The sequence below is a fragment of the Mastigoproctus giganteus genome, chromosome 13 (assembly GCF_048544385.1).
Source record: "Mastigoproctus giganteus isolate SK-2022 chromosome 13, ASM4854438v1, whole genome shotgun sequence".
NCBI lineage: Eukaryota > Metazoa > Arthropoda > Arachnida > Uropygi > Thelyphonidae > Mastigoproctus > Mastigoproctus giganteus.
The window spans coordinates 91,033,057-91,052,120 of record NC_143587.1 but is presented as its reverse complement, the minus strand read 5'-3'; the positions used below and the strand labels follow the sequence as shown (position 1 = coordinate 91,052,120).

Here is a 19,064-nt window from a genome sequence, read left to right as displayed (position 1 = left end):
ACCTGCAGTAGTTCAAGAAGGCGATGACCAGCTGGTTTTACTATGCTAGGTTTATTTCTGTACAGATTTTCTAATGGTGGATCGAAAAGATACGGCTGAATGGGATGCGAGGCACAACTTTGTATCTTGACAGAATACTTTAGCAATAGCAATTTCCTACGTAAAGATAGTGGCGGTTCATGAGCATCAATGTAAAGGCTATGTGCTGGCGATGTTCTGAATGCGCCAAGTGCAATCCTCAGTGCACTGTGTTGTACTGGATCAAGCCAGTGTAATGTGCTCTTTCTGGCAGAGTCATAAATGGGAGCTCCATAATCAAGATGCGATCTGATTAATGCCCTGTATAATCAAAGAAGGCAGGTACGGTCTGCACCCCACGTTTGTGCAGATAAAGATCTGAGTATGTTTATCTTTTTTAAGCAGGCAGTACGTACTTTTTTAATGTGCTCTAAAAAATTTAGCTTGTTGTCCATGATTAAACCTAGAAATCTAATGTTACTAGTGACTGGGATGGAAATATTAGAGATGTGAAATTCAGGATCCAGATGAAATTTGCGTTGTCTACAAAAATGGATAGCAACTGTTTTCTGCTGTGATAGCCTATAGCCGTTAAGGTTGGCCCATTGCTGTATTTTATTTAATGATATCTGAAGCTGTCGTTCAATAGATCTCATATTTTGGGAATGACAGGAGATGGAAAGGTCATCCGCATAAAAGTAAGTTTCTACAGTATTTTGAAATTGTTTAGTGATAGAATCTATTCTCAGGGAAAAAAGAGTGGCACTCAGTACTGATCCCTGTGGAACACCTTCTTCCTGAATGTAAGTTGCAGAGAGGGCATGTTGGTATCCAACTTGAAAAGATCTAGTGTGTAGAAAATGCTTTATAAATATAGGAAGGTTGCCCCGCAGACCAAGAGAGTAAAGGTCTCTTAGTATGCCATGCCGCCAGGTGGTATCAAAAGCCTTCTCTATATCTATGGAAACCATTACTAGATGTTCATGCTTAATAAAGGCATTACGAATGGCAAATTCAGCCTTAACCATAAGGTCCAGGCATGACCTGTTTTGACGAAAGCCATACTGACTATTGCTCATTAACTGTTCTGACTCAATGATCCAGACAAGTCTACAGTGGACAATTTTTTCTAGAATTTTGCTGAGGCAGCTTGAGAGGGATATTGGTCTATAGCTATGGGGATTGGTTGGATCTTTTCCAGGTTTTAGGAATGCCAAAACAGTAGAATGATGCCAAGAAGTTGGATAGACATTTTCCTGAAAAATACGATTGTAAAAGAGCAGAAGGAGACGCAAAGCTCTGTTATCAAGATGTTGTAGCATGACGTAATAGATTCCATCTGGTCCGGCAGCACCATTGTGGGCTGTTCCGATAGCATACAAGAGTTCGGAATATTGTAGGGGTTTGTTATACGGCAGAAGGAGAGAAGTTTGGAAGTTAACAGAGTGCTGTTCTGCAGTGTTTTTAATTCTCTGGAAAAGTGGAGTATAAGCTGCTGCCGCCGCTGAGATTTCAGCAAATGTGTTGCCCAAAGCATTTGCGATATCTAAAGGACTAGATAGATCTTGCCCATTACAGGACAGAATTGGTGAAGGTACGGTGGGAAACTTACCAGAAAGCTGTCTAATTTTTTTCCATATTATTTTGGTGTCAGTGTTTTTGTTAATGCTTGATGCAAAACGGATCCAGGATTCTTTCTTGGCTTGCCTTTGTATGAAGCGTCCTTTTGCCTTTGACTTCTTATAGTTTATTAGATTGGGTGTTGTTGGATATTGCCAAAACAAATTCCAGGCTTTATTTTTTGCTTTTTTGGCTTTTGTGCATTGCTCATTCCACCAATAATTGTAATGCATACGAACCGAGGGATTTGATAGTGGTATTGTTTCTTTAGCCACATTTAAGAGATGTGACGTGATGTATTCTTTCACATCATCGATAGGCTGGAGACGGATTTTTTTGTCATCAAAAGATATTGATGACCGGAATTTTGCCCAGTTTGCTTGGGCAAATTTCCATTTTCTACAGGGTTGAGCTGGTGGAGCCTGTGCTATTAATAGGTTGCATACGATTGGGAAGTGATCACTACCCATTATATCCTTTAAAACATACCACTCTATGGTCGGGACCAGTAATGGAGAACAAATGGAGAGATCTATGGCTGAGGTATGTCCATTTGGGTGCTGAACGTGAGTGTGTGTGCCAGTATTGAGTATAGTGATGTTTACTGCCTCTATTAGGCTCTCAATGAGTCGACCTCGTTTATCTAATTTTGGATCGCCCCATAAGGGGTGGTGCCCGTTGAAGTCCCCTAACATACAGAGAGGTGGAGGTATCTGTATAAGGAGATCTTCAAGATCTTTTAAACAGTAGGTACAGTTTGGCTGTAAGTAGATTGATACTAAAGTTATTTCAATATGGAGCGTTATACGCACAGCAACAGCTTCTATTTCAGTTTGAAGTGGAATGTTGTTGTTTGGTTTTTAGGAGCATTAGCAACTAAGGCCATATTGCTCCTTGATATGCGGTGGTCATTCCCTGACCTTTCCGCATCCTCCGTATTTGGTGGTGACGGGCTTGAACCCCGGTCCAATCAAGAAGCGTGTGCTATGCACTGCTGCTCCTTCCCACCTGGCTACGGAGGCGCCTTGAAGTGGAATATGTTAGTTGGGATCACTGAATTTATCAGGATTGCTACACCACCATGGGCAGCATTTGTTGTATTACGATCCCTTCGATAAAGGCAATAGTTCTTTATCGAAGGAGAAATTTGCAAAGTTAAGTAAGTTTCCTGAAGACAAAGGGCAACTGGAGAAAATCGATTTATTAGATCTTGGATATCGACTGTATTGCAACGAAAGCCTCTGCAGTTCCATTGTAAAATACAAGGCATTATTTGTGTTTAGTTGATGGAGCTGATTCTGACTGCTTTTTGAAAGTGACTGGTTTATGGCGTTCCAATTTGTGTTTATCTTTTTTTGGAAGACTGGCCGACCAGTGTCCATTTCTTCTTCTTCGGCATGGATCTCTAAAAGAGGATCTTCCTGTATAGATGTGCCATCTGTGTCCATGGTTGTGTCTCGAATATTTTTGATTATATTTGAATTTGTAACACATGGTGTGGTAGCACTCATTGGAGGAGGAGATTCCGCTGGTATTGTAAGAGGAGTATTATTTGCTTGGTCTGAGAGTTTGGGTTGTTGTTTACGTACATTTGGTTTTTCCGCAGAGAGGACAGTTCTAGCCCAATCTGAAATTGAAATATTATTAGGAACTGTAACACTAGTTTGAGTAGAGACTGTTTGGTATTTTTTAACTGCATTAGCATAGGAAATATTTTTATTCATAGTAGGTGCCACTAGTCTTCTCGCTTCTGGGTAACTCACTTTGTTCTCGACCTTGTATTTTACAATTTGTTTCTCCGTTTTCCATTTTTCACAAGTTCTGGAATAGGCAGGATGATCACCTTTGCAATTTGGACAGGTCATTTTTGTAGTCGTACAATCACTTTGTATGTGATCCGAGGAACCACAGTTGGGGCAGACAGGAACTCCTCTGCATAAAGTTTGTGAGTGGCCATACTTTTGGCATTTGTAACACCTTAAAGGGTTTGGAATGTAAGGGCGGATTCGGCAAAGTAAATAACCTGCTTTTACAGAGGAGGGTAAGTTGGGTGTATTGAAGGTGAGAATAATATTTCTTGTAGGTGTAAGTACATTATCTTTTTTAATCATTATTCGTCTTGCTTCAGTTACGTGTTGTCCCTGCAGCTCTTGGGTTATTTCTTCCTCGGTAATGTTTAATAAATCCCAACTGGATATCACACCCTTAGATGAATTTAGGGTTGTGTGCGGAGATATTTTAACTGGAATTCCAGCAAAACTTGTAAGCTGTAACAGCTTCTCAGAATGTCTGTGGTTGGTGGTTTCTACTAGTAAGTCTCCTGATTCCAGTCTCTTCACCATCTTGGGAGATCCTGCAATACCCTCCAGATGTTTTTGTATGACAAACGGAGACAATTTATTAATGGGCTGACTAGTAAGAGAGTGGATAATTAAGAACGATGGGCAAGGTTGCTCCATCCAATCAGTCTTTTGTCTCTTTGGATTATCGTTCTCAATATCCTGATGGTCTGTGTTTGCCATGTTTGCTCCTTTTAGCCCTTGGCAAGTGGACTTACCTGCCAAGATTTCCGGCCCCACCACGGGGAGGCAGGAGCAGTGCCGCTAGGAGGCCAAGTGGTTAAAGTGTTAGTTGGTTAGTGGAAATAGAAATATATGGATAAATAAAGAAAGGTGAGTTTCCTTTCTCTGTTCTAACTTGTGGCTTTTAAGTGTAGAACGATATAAAAATAAATCTGCTAATAAAAACGTACAAAATTAGAAATAACTTTAATCGCTTTTGATGAGCACTCTATATATATATAGCAGAAAAATCGCTTGACCTCGAATTCGCTTGGCACCCGGGGCCAGGGCAGAATTGCCTATACATAGTCAGTGTGACCTAACTTGCATCATATGTCAGTGAATAATGCATATATCAAATCATCTGCCCCCATCAGTTCTTTTCCAATTTTCACTGATGTTTTGATTCTTACGTGGAAATTTTAATTTATCTTTCAAGTGTGACAGGAATGCACATTCTTTTCTAATCACTTTAATTGTTATTTCTGATAAACCTATAGCTAGAATAGCTCTTCTTGTAAGTTGACTTTTAGGTACAATTAAACTAGAACATCTTGCGTTATCTTCAAGGTACATACTAGTACATGGCCCTAGTGGGTAGCACAGTTGGTAGAATCACCGTCCTCCCCCACACCAGGTGGAAAAGACCTAAGTTCGAGTCCCATTTGATTACATGAGGAATTTTATGGGTCTTTTTCATAACGTGAAACTGAACTGAGTTAGTCAGTCTAAGGCGAAAGTAACATAGTTTATTATTATGGAAACTTGTGTTTTTTTACAGCAAAACAGAAAATTGATCACAGAACACATGCAATTTACAAACAGTATACACGGAGCAATGGCGTCTCCATAGCCAGGTGGGAAGGAGCGGCAGTGCGTAGCACACGCTTCTTGATTAGACCGGGATTCGAGCCCGTCACCACCAAATACGGAGGATGCAGAAAGGTCAGGGAATGACCACCGCATATCCCGGAGCAATATGGCCTTAGTTGCTAATGCTCCTAAAAACCAAATAATAACAACAACACGGAGCAATATGGCGTTAGTAGCTGATGCTCCTTAAATCTTACAACAACAACAATACTAGTACACGTCATACGTACTGCACAGTCAGGTGCCTCTTTACCTTGCCCTTCTGCAAAATTGTTTGGTCCAGTCACCAAGGCACTGAAATATATACCACTCAGACAGTACTGTCTGAGTGGAACAGAGAGTAGTGCCAACAGACAGTACTGCTCTAGTGCAGGTTGCAACTTGTAATGACTGTGTTAGCACACACATATCTTCCTCATTCTATGCAATATGACATCACATTCAGAGCAAAGCAAACAGTTTTAAATTTGATTCTGCATCATTGTGAGGTTTTGTTGCATTAAAGCTAGATTCAAATAATAAAAATAGGCAAAAATTAATTTGTTTTAACATCTGATTATAAAATAAATAAATTTACTGTAATATAAATAAGCCAATATTGATTTTTTTTTTTTGTATAATTAAAGTATTATATTAAGAAACAACCATTTTTTATATTTTAAAAAATTTAAATATCATCAGATTTTGGGCCCCGGGCAGCTCCAATCTGCCCGTGAGGATAGATCTCACTGACTTCCAGTGAGATTTATCCTCCTCCTTCCATTTTACATAAGGAAAGAAGTCCTGCTGCTTTTCTTTCCAATCGTTGCTAGAGACTTCTCATAATCTGCTTTAGCAAGCACTTTTTGATATGATTGAAGACTAGTTGATACACGCTGTAGGTTTCTGTATCTCCTGATAATTTATAAGCATTGTGCATTTTTGATGTGAAAACATCTATGGGAGCATTATAGTAAAATCGATTGGTAATGAAATTTCTTATGGTAACGGAAATGACACAGTTGATTGGTAACGAAATTTTTTTATGGAAATGACACAATTGACACTTCCTATTAGGTGGCTGTTAGATTTTAAATGATGCAGATGACATCCCTTCCTAAATGGTGCTGAAGATGCTAACTCAGTTGCTAACGTTGATTCGGTAGAGTAAGTTCATACGAAGATATGGAAATGACATCACTTCCTAAATGACACCAACTCAGTCACTAACATTGATTCAGTAGAGTAAGCAGCATGTAGTAATATTATTCAAGAATAAAAGCAGAATATTATACAAGAAAGCGGGTAATAATATTATGCAAGGCTAATAAAATCTTCTTCTCAAGATTTTGATCAACATCAACCTTCTAAGTAGCATAAGTAAATAAGTAAGTTTCGATAAAGCGGGTGGTTGACTTCTAGAACAAACTTCCATTTGTTCTAGAAGTCAACTTCCATTTGTTCTAGAAGTCGTTGTAGAAGTTGATAGCTTAAATAGATTCAAGGCAGAACTAGACAATCATTTGGAGCAAGTGGATGGTGAAATGAAATATTTTATTGAATGATCAATAAAATATTTACAATAAAAAAGCTCTTTTATTTCGTAATCGATATATACAAATCAAAATACCTAAAAGAAACGTGAAACGTGAAGGAAACGTTTCACAAAAACCATCTACCGAGCGTGCTTCGCACACGCGCAACTTTTATATTCATCTGTTTTTTTTAACAACTAGGGAAATATAATGGATACATTTTTTTCATGATAAAATTTTAATATTGCGAATAAAAAATAACAGGAAATATTTCCCATATCACAAATAACATAAAAACTATCACAAAACATTCCACAATATAAAAACAAATATTACATAAAAAATAAACTTTCTAGAAAAAGTACACAAAAAATCACAGATTACATGAAAAAAAATTATTTCACAAATATTCAAGAAAAATTTATTCTAAAAATTTCCATATACAATTTACTTCTTTATTAATATTTGTTGTCGATCTTCTACTTTGCTCAATAACGGAGCAACGATTACAGAGGAATGATTTGACGTATCGATTCGGATCAAATTGAAGTAATGGTTTTCCATTTAGATGTATGGTCATCATAATAAATAAATTTTTCTGTTTATACTCCGGCACGACAACCAAGTCAGTAGAGTTTACAATAAATCGTCAATACAAATATTTATTATATTTAGTAGTCACAGGCTTGAACCCCGGTCCACTCAAGGAATGCATGCTATGCTCTTGCTCCTGACCACTGTGCTACTGCAACGTGTTTAATTGTCACAATATTAATCATTACACTGAAAGCTGAACTCAGCTTCAGCACTGCTAATCGCAATGGTTTCAAAGATATTTTCTGGCTTTCTTAATTGAAAAGGGAATTTCACTCGATTTTAAAGATAAACTGTCTTCGACAAAATCTCTAAAATCATTAATTTTTATTTCATATTTTATTAGAAAACTTAAATTTCTTATTCGGTTTTCACCGTCTTGCACTGAGATGAAAGTTCTTTCATATTCCACGATTTCGGGGAGCATACGTTTAAAATTTCTTTCAATGGTATCGTTATTTTCTTTATTTAATTTAAAATCACCCTATTGCATTAATAACTTATCCTTTAAGGATAAAACAATGCATTTAATAACTTGTCACGAGGTAATTTTTTTACTTTTGATTTTGATTCCTTCAAATTCTTTCCACTTCAACCTGCTCTCAATTTTAATCGCATTAATTGCTGTATGATTCCTTTCGCCTCAAAGGTGGTACTTGTGCATATGTTCGTTCTGATATTCCCTATCATAGACTTGGTAATTTGGAATCTCCTCTTTTCAATCTTCTCTGGCTTAAAATCTCTCTACCTCATTGTGTCAAATTCATCTGTTGTCTCTACTGTTCTCCCAACTCCACTAATTACTTGGAGCTTTGACTTCCTCTCTTTGCAGCTTGACTTTCTCTAGTCCAACTTTCCTAACAGTGAGGTAATTTTCCTTGGTGATTTTAATGTTCACAACTCCAGCTAGCTTCCCTTTTCCAGTCACACTGACCCAGCTGGTCAAGGTGCTGAGGCTTTTGCAATTACTAATGACCTTGTACAGATTGCTCATTTACCCACAAGGATACCGGACAATCCTAACCATACAGCCAACAGGCTTGATCTTTTTCTCAAAAACAACCCTTCTAAGTACACAGTCAAAGTGAGTGATCCTTTAGGCACCTCAGATCACAACTTGGTTATTGTCTCTCCTCCAATGTAGCCTTTATCTCATGGCTATTCCCAACCTCATATTGTTTGGCATTATATGAATGCAAAATGGGATGACTTGCGAGATTTCTTTTCTTTCATTTCCTTGGTCGGATTACTGTTTCAAAACTTCTGATGTCAATGTTTGCTCAGATCGTGTTAGTGAAATTATTCTTGTAGGAATGGAATCCTTTATTCCACACTCTACTTTAAAATCTCATCCTTTATCTAAACCTTGGTTTTCCAATAAATGTGCTAAGTCTGTTCAAGAGAAGAACGTTGCATATCGTAATTGGCTTGTTTCCAGCGGGTGGTTGACTTCTAGAACAAACTTCCATTTGTCGTTGTAGAAGTTGATAGCTTAAATAGATTCAAGGCAGAACTAGACAATCATTTGGAGCAAGTGGATGGTGAAATGAGAAGGGTTTTTTTTTTTTTTTTGGCTGTGCTATATAAGCTTGTAGGCCTCCATAGCCGAGTGGTCAGGGGCAGGAGTGCAGCGGCACACGCTCTTTGAGTAGACCAGGGTTCAAGCCCCTGACTGCTAAATACGGTCGATCTGCCAACCCACACTGGACCAGCGTGGCAGATTATGGTCCATTTCCCTCAGCATGATTGTTGAGGAGGCTTCCATCCTGTAGTGGGTTGATAATGGCTGCAATTTACTTTATATAAGCTTGCTTTCTTGCATCATGTGCCTTTACTAATGCTAATCTGCTAGAAAGGCCCATGGTTCCTCTCCATGATGTATACGACCTTTACTAATAGGTAGAAGGACATCATTATCCCTAGGCGATGGGTAAACTGAATTTAGAAAATCTTATTCAGGTATGGAGGCCACACCAAAAAAAAAAAAAAAAAATAGAACTTTTGGAGAGGGCTCAAAGAAGGGCGACCAGAGTAGTGATAAGTGCAAATCAATGAACATATTGAGGAATGGCTTAGAAGGTGTGGGCTGCTGAGTTTGACAAATACACAACTAAGGGGAGATGTGATTGAGATATTTAATGCTTTGAAGGGGTTTGAGTAAAATGAATGAGGAAGCTCTCTTCTCACTTTTAGGTGAGACAAGAACCAGGAGGTACAAATGTAAAATCTCAGGGAATAACAGAAGGCTGGATCCCTTGAGTTTATTTATGAGCAGTGGGTTATAGAACATGGCGCTGTGTGCTAAATTTGTAATATGGGCATCATCTGTAATAAACTGCCTCCCTTGTAGTAGATGAAGTAAATCTGACTAAATTCAACACAAAATTGGATGGTCACCTGCAGGAATGTTAATAGTATGAATGTTATAGTTTATTTTATTTTTTACTTATTTATTTATGTTTTTGGTGATACAGAAGAAGTTCACTTGCTTGCATCATTTGGCCTAACTAATAATGCATGTGATTGTCATAAAAACTACTGTCAGGACTTGAAAATATGTTTGTCAACTTATAAAGTTTTATTAAATAAGTTCACCAAATATAAAAATATATTGCACAAAAAATACAAGAAGGATTAAAAAAAAAATGCATTCATGTGGTTTATTTTTATGACTTGGGGAAATCATTTTCAATATTTTATTTTTCTTCCTTTTTTCCTTTATCTGTTCATAAATAATATTTGCATAAGTATAAGGGAAAGTGTACTGTTTTGTAGCTTTTGTGAATTAAATAAAGATCTACACGATTAAAATAAATCACTAGTCTTGTGTCTTGCTATGATAATAATTTTACGAGAATTTTACCAGAAAGTATTTTTTTGATAGCAACTTAAAGCTAGTGGGAAATTTATGATATGTTATAATAGATATCATCGTAGTTAATACTAAAATCAAGAATTATAACTAGAGCCATATACAGAATATTTATTTTTATCAATATGAAGTAACACTTCATAGCATCCTTTACTAAGTAGATCACATCACCTAAGCCTAATGTGCTTGCTTCAGGGTCTGTCTTTATAGTTATCCTTGATTTGTCTCTTCTTTATGAAGTAGAGGTGATATGCCCAGTTCGAACACTTTTGCAGTTCATGGATATTTGCCTTTAGCCAATGGGTGGCTGATTGCTGGAACAAATTTCCATCTGTCGTTGTGGAAGTTGATAGTGATAAAATCAATAGATTAAATAAATTCAAAGAAGAACTAAACAAACTCTTTTGGAGCAAATGGAAGTAATGGGAAGGTATGTTTTTTTTTTTTTTTTTCCCTAATGCTGTATAAATTTTCCTTTTTTGCATCATACACCTTTACTAATGCTAATGCCACTGCTAATAGACCTGCATTAGCATTAGTAGAGACATATGATGCAAGAAAGCAAGGTTATACAGCAACAGCCAAAAAGAAAAAAACCTTCCTATTTCATCCATCCATTCACTCCAAATGTTTGTCTGGTTCTTACTTGAATTTATTTAAGCTATCCATTTCTATGACAGATGGATGTTTGTTCCAGAAATCAACCACCTGCTGGATAAAGGTAAATTTCTGCACATCTGTTCTACAACTGTCTTCAATTTGAATTAATGTGCCCTCAGGCGATTAATCTGGTCAAGAGGGGCACATCTGTAGCCAGGTGGGCAGGAGCAGCAGTGCGTAGCACACGCTTCTTGATTAGACCGGGGTTCGAGCCTGTCACCACCAAATACGGAGGATGCAGAAAGGTCAGGGGAATGACCACCGCATATCCCCGGGGCAATATGTCCTTAGTTGCTAATGCTCCTAAAAACCAAATAACAACAACAACATCTGGTCAAGAGGAAGAATCCCATCAGCATTGATCTTGCTCAAACCATTCAAGGCCTTATACACTTCAATCAGATCACCTCACAGGTGCCTAGTCTCCAGACACTGTAATTTGCATAACTTAAGCCTTTCTTCATAAGAGCAGCCCTTTGTTCCATTCAATAATCTTGTTGCCCTTCTCTGAACTCATTCAAGTAGCTCTACATCCTTCCTTAAAATTCCTTAAAATGAGGTCTTCAGACATGTATATAATATTCCAGGTGTGGCCTGACCATTGCCTTATACAAGGGGATAATCACTTCTTATCCTATTCCTATATATTTCACAGGACACCATGAGCTACTCTTGCAGCCTTGTCTGCACTGCTCAGAAAACTTCATATCTGACTGCACAATTACCCCCAGGTCCTTTTCATTCTCTACCACCCTGAGTGTAGTACCACACAGTTCACATATTATTTCAGGGGTTACTGCTACCCATATGCAGTACTTTACATTTGTCAACGTTAACTTCACTTGCCACCTCTCAGCCCATCTGCTCAACTTTTCTAGACCCTGTTACAGTAGCGTACTGTTATTAGTGTCATTAACAACCCTGCCAACCTTCATGTCGTCTGCAAACTTAGATATTAAGCTTCATATATCTTCATCAATTTCATTAATAAATAGAGAAAGCAACAATGGACCCAACACTGAACCCTGGGAGATTCCACTAATAAAATTAGTCCACGAAGAGCAGTGTCCATTGATTGCCACTCTCTGTCTTCTCCCACTCAACGATCCCTTTTTCCATAGCAGCAATTTGCCCCAGTGCCACATTGCTCCAATTTGTACAGCAGTCTTCCATTTGCAACAGTATCAAACGCCTTCTAAGGTCAAGTATATGATATCAAAATTATTCTTTGCATATAGCTACTTTGTGACCACATCATAGTATTCAATCAAATTGCTCAGACAAGACTTACCCTTAACAAACCGAAGCCTTATCTGAACTATAACTGAAGTCTTGTCTAGATGATCCGGCAGTGCTTCTTTGACCAGTGCCTCCATTTATTTATATCCCCGGATCAGAAATTAAACTAACAGGTCTGTAATTACTTGTGTCAACCTTTGATCCTCTTCATGAATTGGCGTCATATTTGCACACCCCCAGTCCATGGGTACCTCCTCTAAGTCCGAGGAAGCTCTCATAATTATAGCTAAGGGTTTGCTTACTTCCATTAATATAACTGGATATATCCCATCCACCCCAGGTGCCTTATGTTTATCTTCAACAATTTCTGCTCCACATTGCTCTCGGTTATTACAAAATCATTTAGCTCACTGCCAGAGTTTAATACACCTCTGGCATTCTCCTCCCTGAATAACTCTTCATGTGTAAATATAGATGCAAAATACTCATTCAGTTTGCTAGCTACCTAAGCAGGATTATCAACAGTTGAACCATCAATATCAAGTGGACCAATCTGATTCATCCCCTTCCTTCTAGAGTTTACATAAGTAAAGAACTCTTTGCTGTTTTTCTTTGCATTATTTGCCAATTTTTTTGTAATCTGCCTTTGCTTGCCTAATGTTCTTTGTGACTTGATTACAGACCAGTTTATATCTACCATAGGTTTCTGTGTCACCTGTTAATTTATATGTATCCCATGCACTTTCCTTCTCTGCCACATGTCTCATTACTTCATCTGACATCCATTTAGGTCTAAATCTTGAACAGTATTTCTTAGTTGGTATGAAAAGCGTAGTAGCTTCCAGAATCAATTCTTTGAATGCTTCCTGTTTAGAATTTGCTGTTGGTAACATTATCAGTTGATCCCACTGTATAGAATTTAAAAACTGTCTCAGATCACCGTAGTCACCTTTACGAAAGCAAAAACCTTTACCCCTGATGGTAAATCCCACATCAGCACACTGTGATCATTGCCACCTAGTGGTTCCTTTATCTGCAGATTCTTGATGCATGAAGAATCGCTACTGATAATCAGATCAAGAGTATTACTCCCTCTAGTTGCCTCCCGAACATGCTGCTGTAGAAAACAATAATCCAATAAATCCACAAAAGCCTTGCTAGTCTGTGAGTGATCAAACCATTAGTTCCAGTCAATATCTGGAAAATTAAAATCCCCCATTATAAGACAATCTGATTTACTGGCCCACTCATTATACTCATCTGAGTCATTAGTTCTATAACACACTCCTACTCAATTTTGCTTTGCCAGTGCGTTTATGTCACACCAAGCTGACTTAATGCTGCACTGTCCACCCATATCCAATGGCTGCACTTCCTTAGATTTGATGTGTTTCTTTACTAATACCATAACCCCATTCCCTTCCTGCCCTGTCTATTCTTTCTGTACACATTGTGCTGCCCAAATTCCAATTCTGCATTCCTTATATCTGTGTGACACCATCTCTCTGATATCCCAACAATATCTGGCTTTGATGTTTTGACCAACACCCCAAATTCATCAAATTTACTTACCAAACTCTTAGCATTGGTGTAAACACAAATATACATGCACCTGTTCTTATTCTTAGCTACCCTAATACAGCTCATGTTATTATTTGTTCAGTGATGACTCCCAACAGGCTCTGAAATCTCCTGCTATTTGTTTTCTAGGCTGCAGCTCATTCCAATAGAAGCAGTGCAAGAATCACTTTCACCTGTGCCAGCAGCTACTGTTAATCTATTAGTCCATGTATCCCCCCCCAGGTTAGCAGTTTTCTGACCCGCCTAACACTGCCTCAACAGCATCAGTAAATATTCTTGCACCTTTTTTATTTAAATGTATCCCATCCCTGTAGAAGCTGTCTCTCCTGTTAATGAACACAGACCAGGCTGAAAAAAATTCTACCCCATGAGCCTTGCACGATCTCTCCATTGATTGTCAAGGCTCTCATCATCATATATTCCCTCCTATCGTGTCTCGGCAGAATTGCAGACACTTTCAAATTCAACCCTAACTCACAGCTTTTTTTCAACATTGACTTGTACTTGTTAAGTAATTGCATGTTTGATGTTTGTCCAGATATTACATAGGGGCAGATTACGATGCAAAGTCAAGTCATAAATTGCCTTTGCAGTTAAAGGTCAAAGGAGTTGTTGAAGTACTGCAATACTATAGGTGGTAGATGACTTTCATCAACCGGTGAAATACCACCACTTTGCTATTGGAGGCTTGAAGTGGTGAAACCCATGTTTCGTCTCTAGAGCAAAGTTTCCGGCAAACACCCCCCCCCCCCCCCCCCATACTTCTCCTTCAACCCATGCACGGCACTAAGTACTATAGGTTTTGATACCTTTCGTGTTTGGGGTTTTCATAAAAAAAAAAAAAATTTGAAATTTTTTGAGACTTTACAAATGCCAAGTGAAAAGTTTTTCCCATTAATTACAAGGCTGTTGAAAAAGGTCATTTGCAAGGTACTGGCCATAAACAGCTATTTTCTAAATATGATTAATGGCTACAGCTGAAAAATTACAAGAAATTACAAAAAAAATTGCAAAATAACAAAATTTCTAAGAGCCGAAAAATCCAAGAATTTAAAGTCAGGGCACTTAAAATGAAACCACAAGGTAAAGTTTGTAAACACATGCACTGGTATCTTTAACTTGTATTTACTTTGCTGTTTGTATGTGGAAAATGTTGCCCATCTAAAAAATATTGATTTATATAGCAAGCACCATTTTGTATGTTATACATACAAAATAGTGCTTGGAATTTCATATGTAATGAAATTCTATATTTATGTAAATATAGAAATAAATATTTTGAATCTGAAGTGTAGCTTTAAACATATATGTAAATTTTTAATTATACCAGTTTCTTGATTTTACATTTTGCATGAAAGCAGTTTACAGAATGGTATTTCACTGTGTTCTGATAGAAAAAAAACATTGCTTTTCATAATTTTATTTTTATGGTGCAAAGAAAGTAATGGCATATTTTATAATGAATTAGCAGTTATTTAAGACTAATAAGTTAGACATTTTGGTGTAATTTTTCTCCTAATCTTGGATATCCTATTTTGTGTTTTTATTATATATCAGACCTTTAATTCAAAAATGCTTTTATATATATATATATTTATTTTTATTTATTTATTTTTTTTTCTAGAATAACTTGGCAGGTAGTGGTTCTGGTGACTGGGATGGAGATGAAAGGAGGGAATGGTAAATCATGTGGTAGTATTTGACAAACAAGAAGTATTATGATAATAATAAAGGGAAAGAATTTAATTACAATCAAGAAACGTTTACTATTCTTTACAGCTTTCCTCTCTTCTTGTATATACTTTATTTCTTTTATTGACTTATACAAAATAACTGTAATTTAAGTTGCCCTATTTAGAGGCTTTTGCATATGAAATTATTGGTTAGATTGTCTTTAGATTTAGAATGCATGTTTCAAATGATACAATAAAGAATTTTTTAAAGAAGTTGTAGCATTCACCATTAGCAGGCCAAAGGGTAGATATTCAAGACAAATGTTCTGTGCAATGCCTATCACTATCCCAGTATGATTGAAATCAAAGGAGAGTGTACCATAATGTCTGTGACAAGATGTGTGTCACATGCAAGTGTTACTAGTTTTCAAGTCCACAAGTACATGAATATGAGCATGGTTGGACTTGATCATTTACTTAATTCCCTAAAAGTGACACTAGTTCACATCTAGGGAATATAAGGAGGCCATGGTGTACAAAACTTCAGATGGATGACCATTATTAGTGAAAGATATTGTGTAATGGTTTTTATATTCAGAGGAGCACCATCATGTATAACCTTGTGATCCAAAGATGTCCATGCTGCAGAAAGAATGGAATTATCACATCACATTACATTACATTAATCACATCACATTACATTACATTAATCACATCACATTACATATCATATTAATTAAAAAAAGGTAGGGTTATTAAACTTGAAGAGCTCACAGGTCACATTAGGGTTCTATACTAGTGCATATGTACTACACAGTGGTGTGGAATTACTAAAAGAAGTGTATGCATATGTTAGACATTTTAGTGTACTGACCTTTTTATTTGAGAGATTGAATTTGCAATCTCTCAAATAGCAAGACATGAATATTTGTATAATTCATGGATTTTTATTAAAATTTTGAAATTGAGAATGAACTAATAAACTATCACTAGTAAATTTATATCAGATTTCAGTGAAAGAAAATGACAGAAAAACTTGATCAGTTGGAAATGAATTTCAGATGTAAATAACTATAAAAGCTTAATAGTAAAAGAAATTGAAAAAGTGTTCAATTTCAGAGAGAGAGAGAGACTGTTTTCAACATAAAATTGTTTATTGTAAAAATTAATCAGTAACAGTTGTTGAAAGAGAGATGGTACATAAGGGAATGTTATTATAATGTATTAATATTAAAATAATTTTTAGGTCGGAATATAAGTATATAAATAACCACAACAATACTTGTATTTAAACATACATACTACCATTTTCAAGATTCTTCTGAATATTTATTTCAGTTCCTCATTTAGACCTCATATTAAAGCCTAAATGGGGAAATAACCAATGCCCATTGTCCATGTCAGGCATATCCACTTTTTCTATACATAAAGGTGAGAAAACTGAGTTTGCTACTTAGTGCATCAGTCTCATGTTGTGGAGGCACTTTGGCACAAGTTGGCTTGGTATTGTAAATAACTATAAACATTACTATAAATAAAAAGCACTGCTCCAATAGAAAAGTACATTGCCTTTTATTTAAAGTGTATGCCACTGTCCAGCTTGGGTTTTGACTCTTATTGGAGTCTCATCAGTGATCAAGTAGGCATTGTGAGGGCCCGAACAATCCAGTACCAAGATATATCCACAATATGTGAGATACAAAATGGTGTAGCAAGTAAGGCAGACATAATTAAGTTCAGGATAAGATTGATGCACTAAGTCGCAAACCCAGTGTGCTCACCACTACATATGGAAAGAGGCTAGCCTGGCATGTACAATGAGTGTTTATAGATTTCATATCTTAAGCCTTTTGCCTTGAATCCTTAAATGTTAATTTAATTCTTGAATTCTTTAATTTTATAATTATAAAAAATTATAAAAGACTGAAAATATGATGCATTACTTAATCTTATGAAGATGTTACGTGACTCCTGTTATTACCAGCTTCTGCTTGCTATTCCCTCTTCCCAATTTGGGTTTGTTGTTGTTATTTGGTTTTTAGGAGCATTAGCAACTAAGGCCATATTGCTCCAGGGATATGCGGTGGTCATTAGCATTAGCATTATTAGAGGCATATGATGCAAGGAAGCAGTCTTATTCAGCATCAGCCAAAAAAAAAAAAAAAACACCACTCCCATTTCACCCCTCCATTCGTTCGAAATACCTGTCCAGCTGAGCCTTAAATTTGTTTAGGCTATCAACTTCAACAACAAGTGATGGAAGTCTGTTCCACCAACCAACTACCCACTGGCTAAAGGCAAATTTCCACACATCTATCTTACATCAGTCTTTCCTCAATTTGAATTGATGCCCTCTCAGGTGATTATTCTGAGCAAGAGGAAGAATCCCATCGGCATTGAGCATGCTCAAACCATTCAAGGCCTTATACACCTCTATCAGATCACCTCGCCGGTGCCTAGTCTCCAGACTCTGTAATTTGCAAAACTTAAACCTTTCTTTGTAAGAGCAACCCTTTGTTCCATTCACTAATCTTGTTGCCCTTCTCTGTACTCGTTCCAGCAGCTCTACATTCTTCTTGAAATGAGGCCTCCAGACCTGTATACAGTACTCAAGGTGTGGCCTGACCATTGCCTTATACAAGGGAATAATCACCTCCCTATCCCTGCTAGAAAAATTCCTGTATATCATTGACAAGACACCATGAGCTACTCTTGCAGCTCGTCTGCACTGCTCAGAGAACTTCATATCTCCCTGCACAATTACCCCTGCCGACCGGGCTAGCTGGGTGGGTAAAGTGCCTGCCTGGCAACCCAAAGGTCGCGGGTTCGATTCCCGCCTCGGGCTTGGATCATTGTACTGCAAAAACCTTGGGAGGTGCATTATGGCCACAGAAGCCTATGCGCCAACAACTACCAAAAAAAAAAAAAAAAAAAAACAATTACCCCCCAGGTCCTTTTCATTCTCTACCACTGTCAGTGTAGTACCGCAGAGTTGATACGTTGCTCTGAGGTTACTGTTTCCCATATGTAGTAGTTTACATCTGTCAATGTTAAACTTCATTTGCCACCTCTCAGCCCATCTGCTCAACCTTTCCAGATCCTGTTGCAGCAGCATAGCATCAGTAATGTCCTTAACAACCCTGCCAACCTTTGTATTGTCTGCAAACTTGGACATTAAGCTTGATTGATATACCATAATCAATATCATTTATAAATACAGAAAACAACAACGGACCCAACACTGAACCCTGAGGAACTCCACTAATAACATTAGTCCACATTGAGCAGTGTCCATTGATTACCACTCTCTGTCTGCTGCCATTCAACCATCCCTTTATCCATAGCAGCAATTTGCCACCAATGCCACACTGCTCCAATTTGTGCAGCAGTCTTCCACGTGCAACAGTATCAAAAGCCTTTCTAAGATCCAAATATATAATATCAAAGTTATTCCCTGCATCCAGTTCTTTTGTGACTACATCATAGTATCCAATCAAATTAGTCAGTAGTAGTAGTAGTCAGGCAAGACTTTCCTGTATCAAAACCATGACCCTTTCCAGGATGCGGAAAGGTCATTCCCTGACCTTTCCGCATCCTCCATATTCAGTGGTCATGGGCTCGAACCTCGGTCCAATCAAGAAGTGTGTGCTACGCACTGCTGCTCCTGCCCACCTGGCTATGGAGGCACCAATTTGGGTTTATTCCCTGTATTGATAAGATTATTATAAATGATAGTGAGAAGTTTAAAATTATTACTACTAAGGCCATAGCAACCACTGTTCATTACCACTCATGATAAATCTAAAGCTAGTGGGGTATTTGTGAAATTTATCTATGGAATAAAGATAAAGCTAATGGT

General features: G+C 37.4%; 1 protein-coding gene across 1 annotated transcript in view; it reads left to right on the top strand.

Moving 5' to 3' along the window:
• The window catches only part of LOC150076253 (coadhesin-like), a 270,840-nt gene extending 255,571 nt beyond the window's left edge, over positions 1–15,269 (top strand). Inside the window, exon 9 of the mRNA XM_090388126.1 lies at positions 15,157–15,269. Within this exon, the coding sequence (XP_090244252.1) occupies positions 15,157–15,216 (60 nt within the window). The 3' untranslated portion in view covers positions 15,217–15,269. The remainder of the gene's footprint in view (positions 1–15,156) is intronic.
• The last annotated feature ends 3,795 nt before the right edge of the window (positions 15,270–19,064 follow it).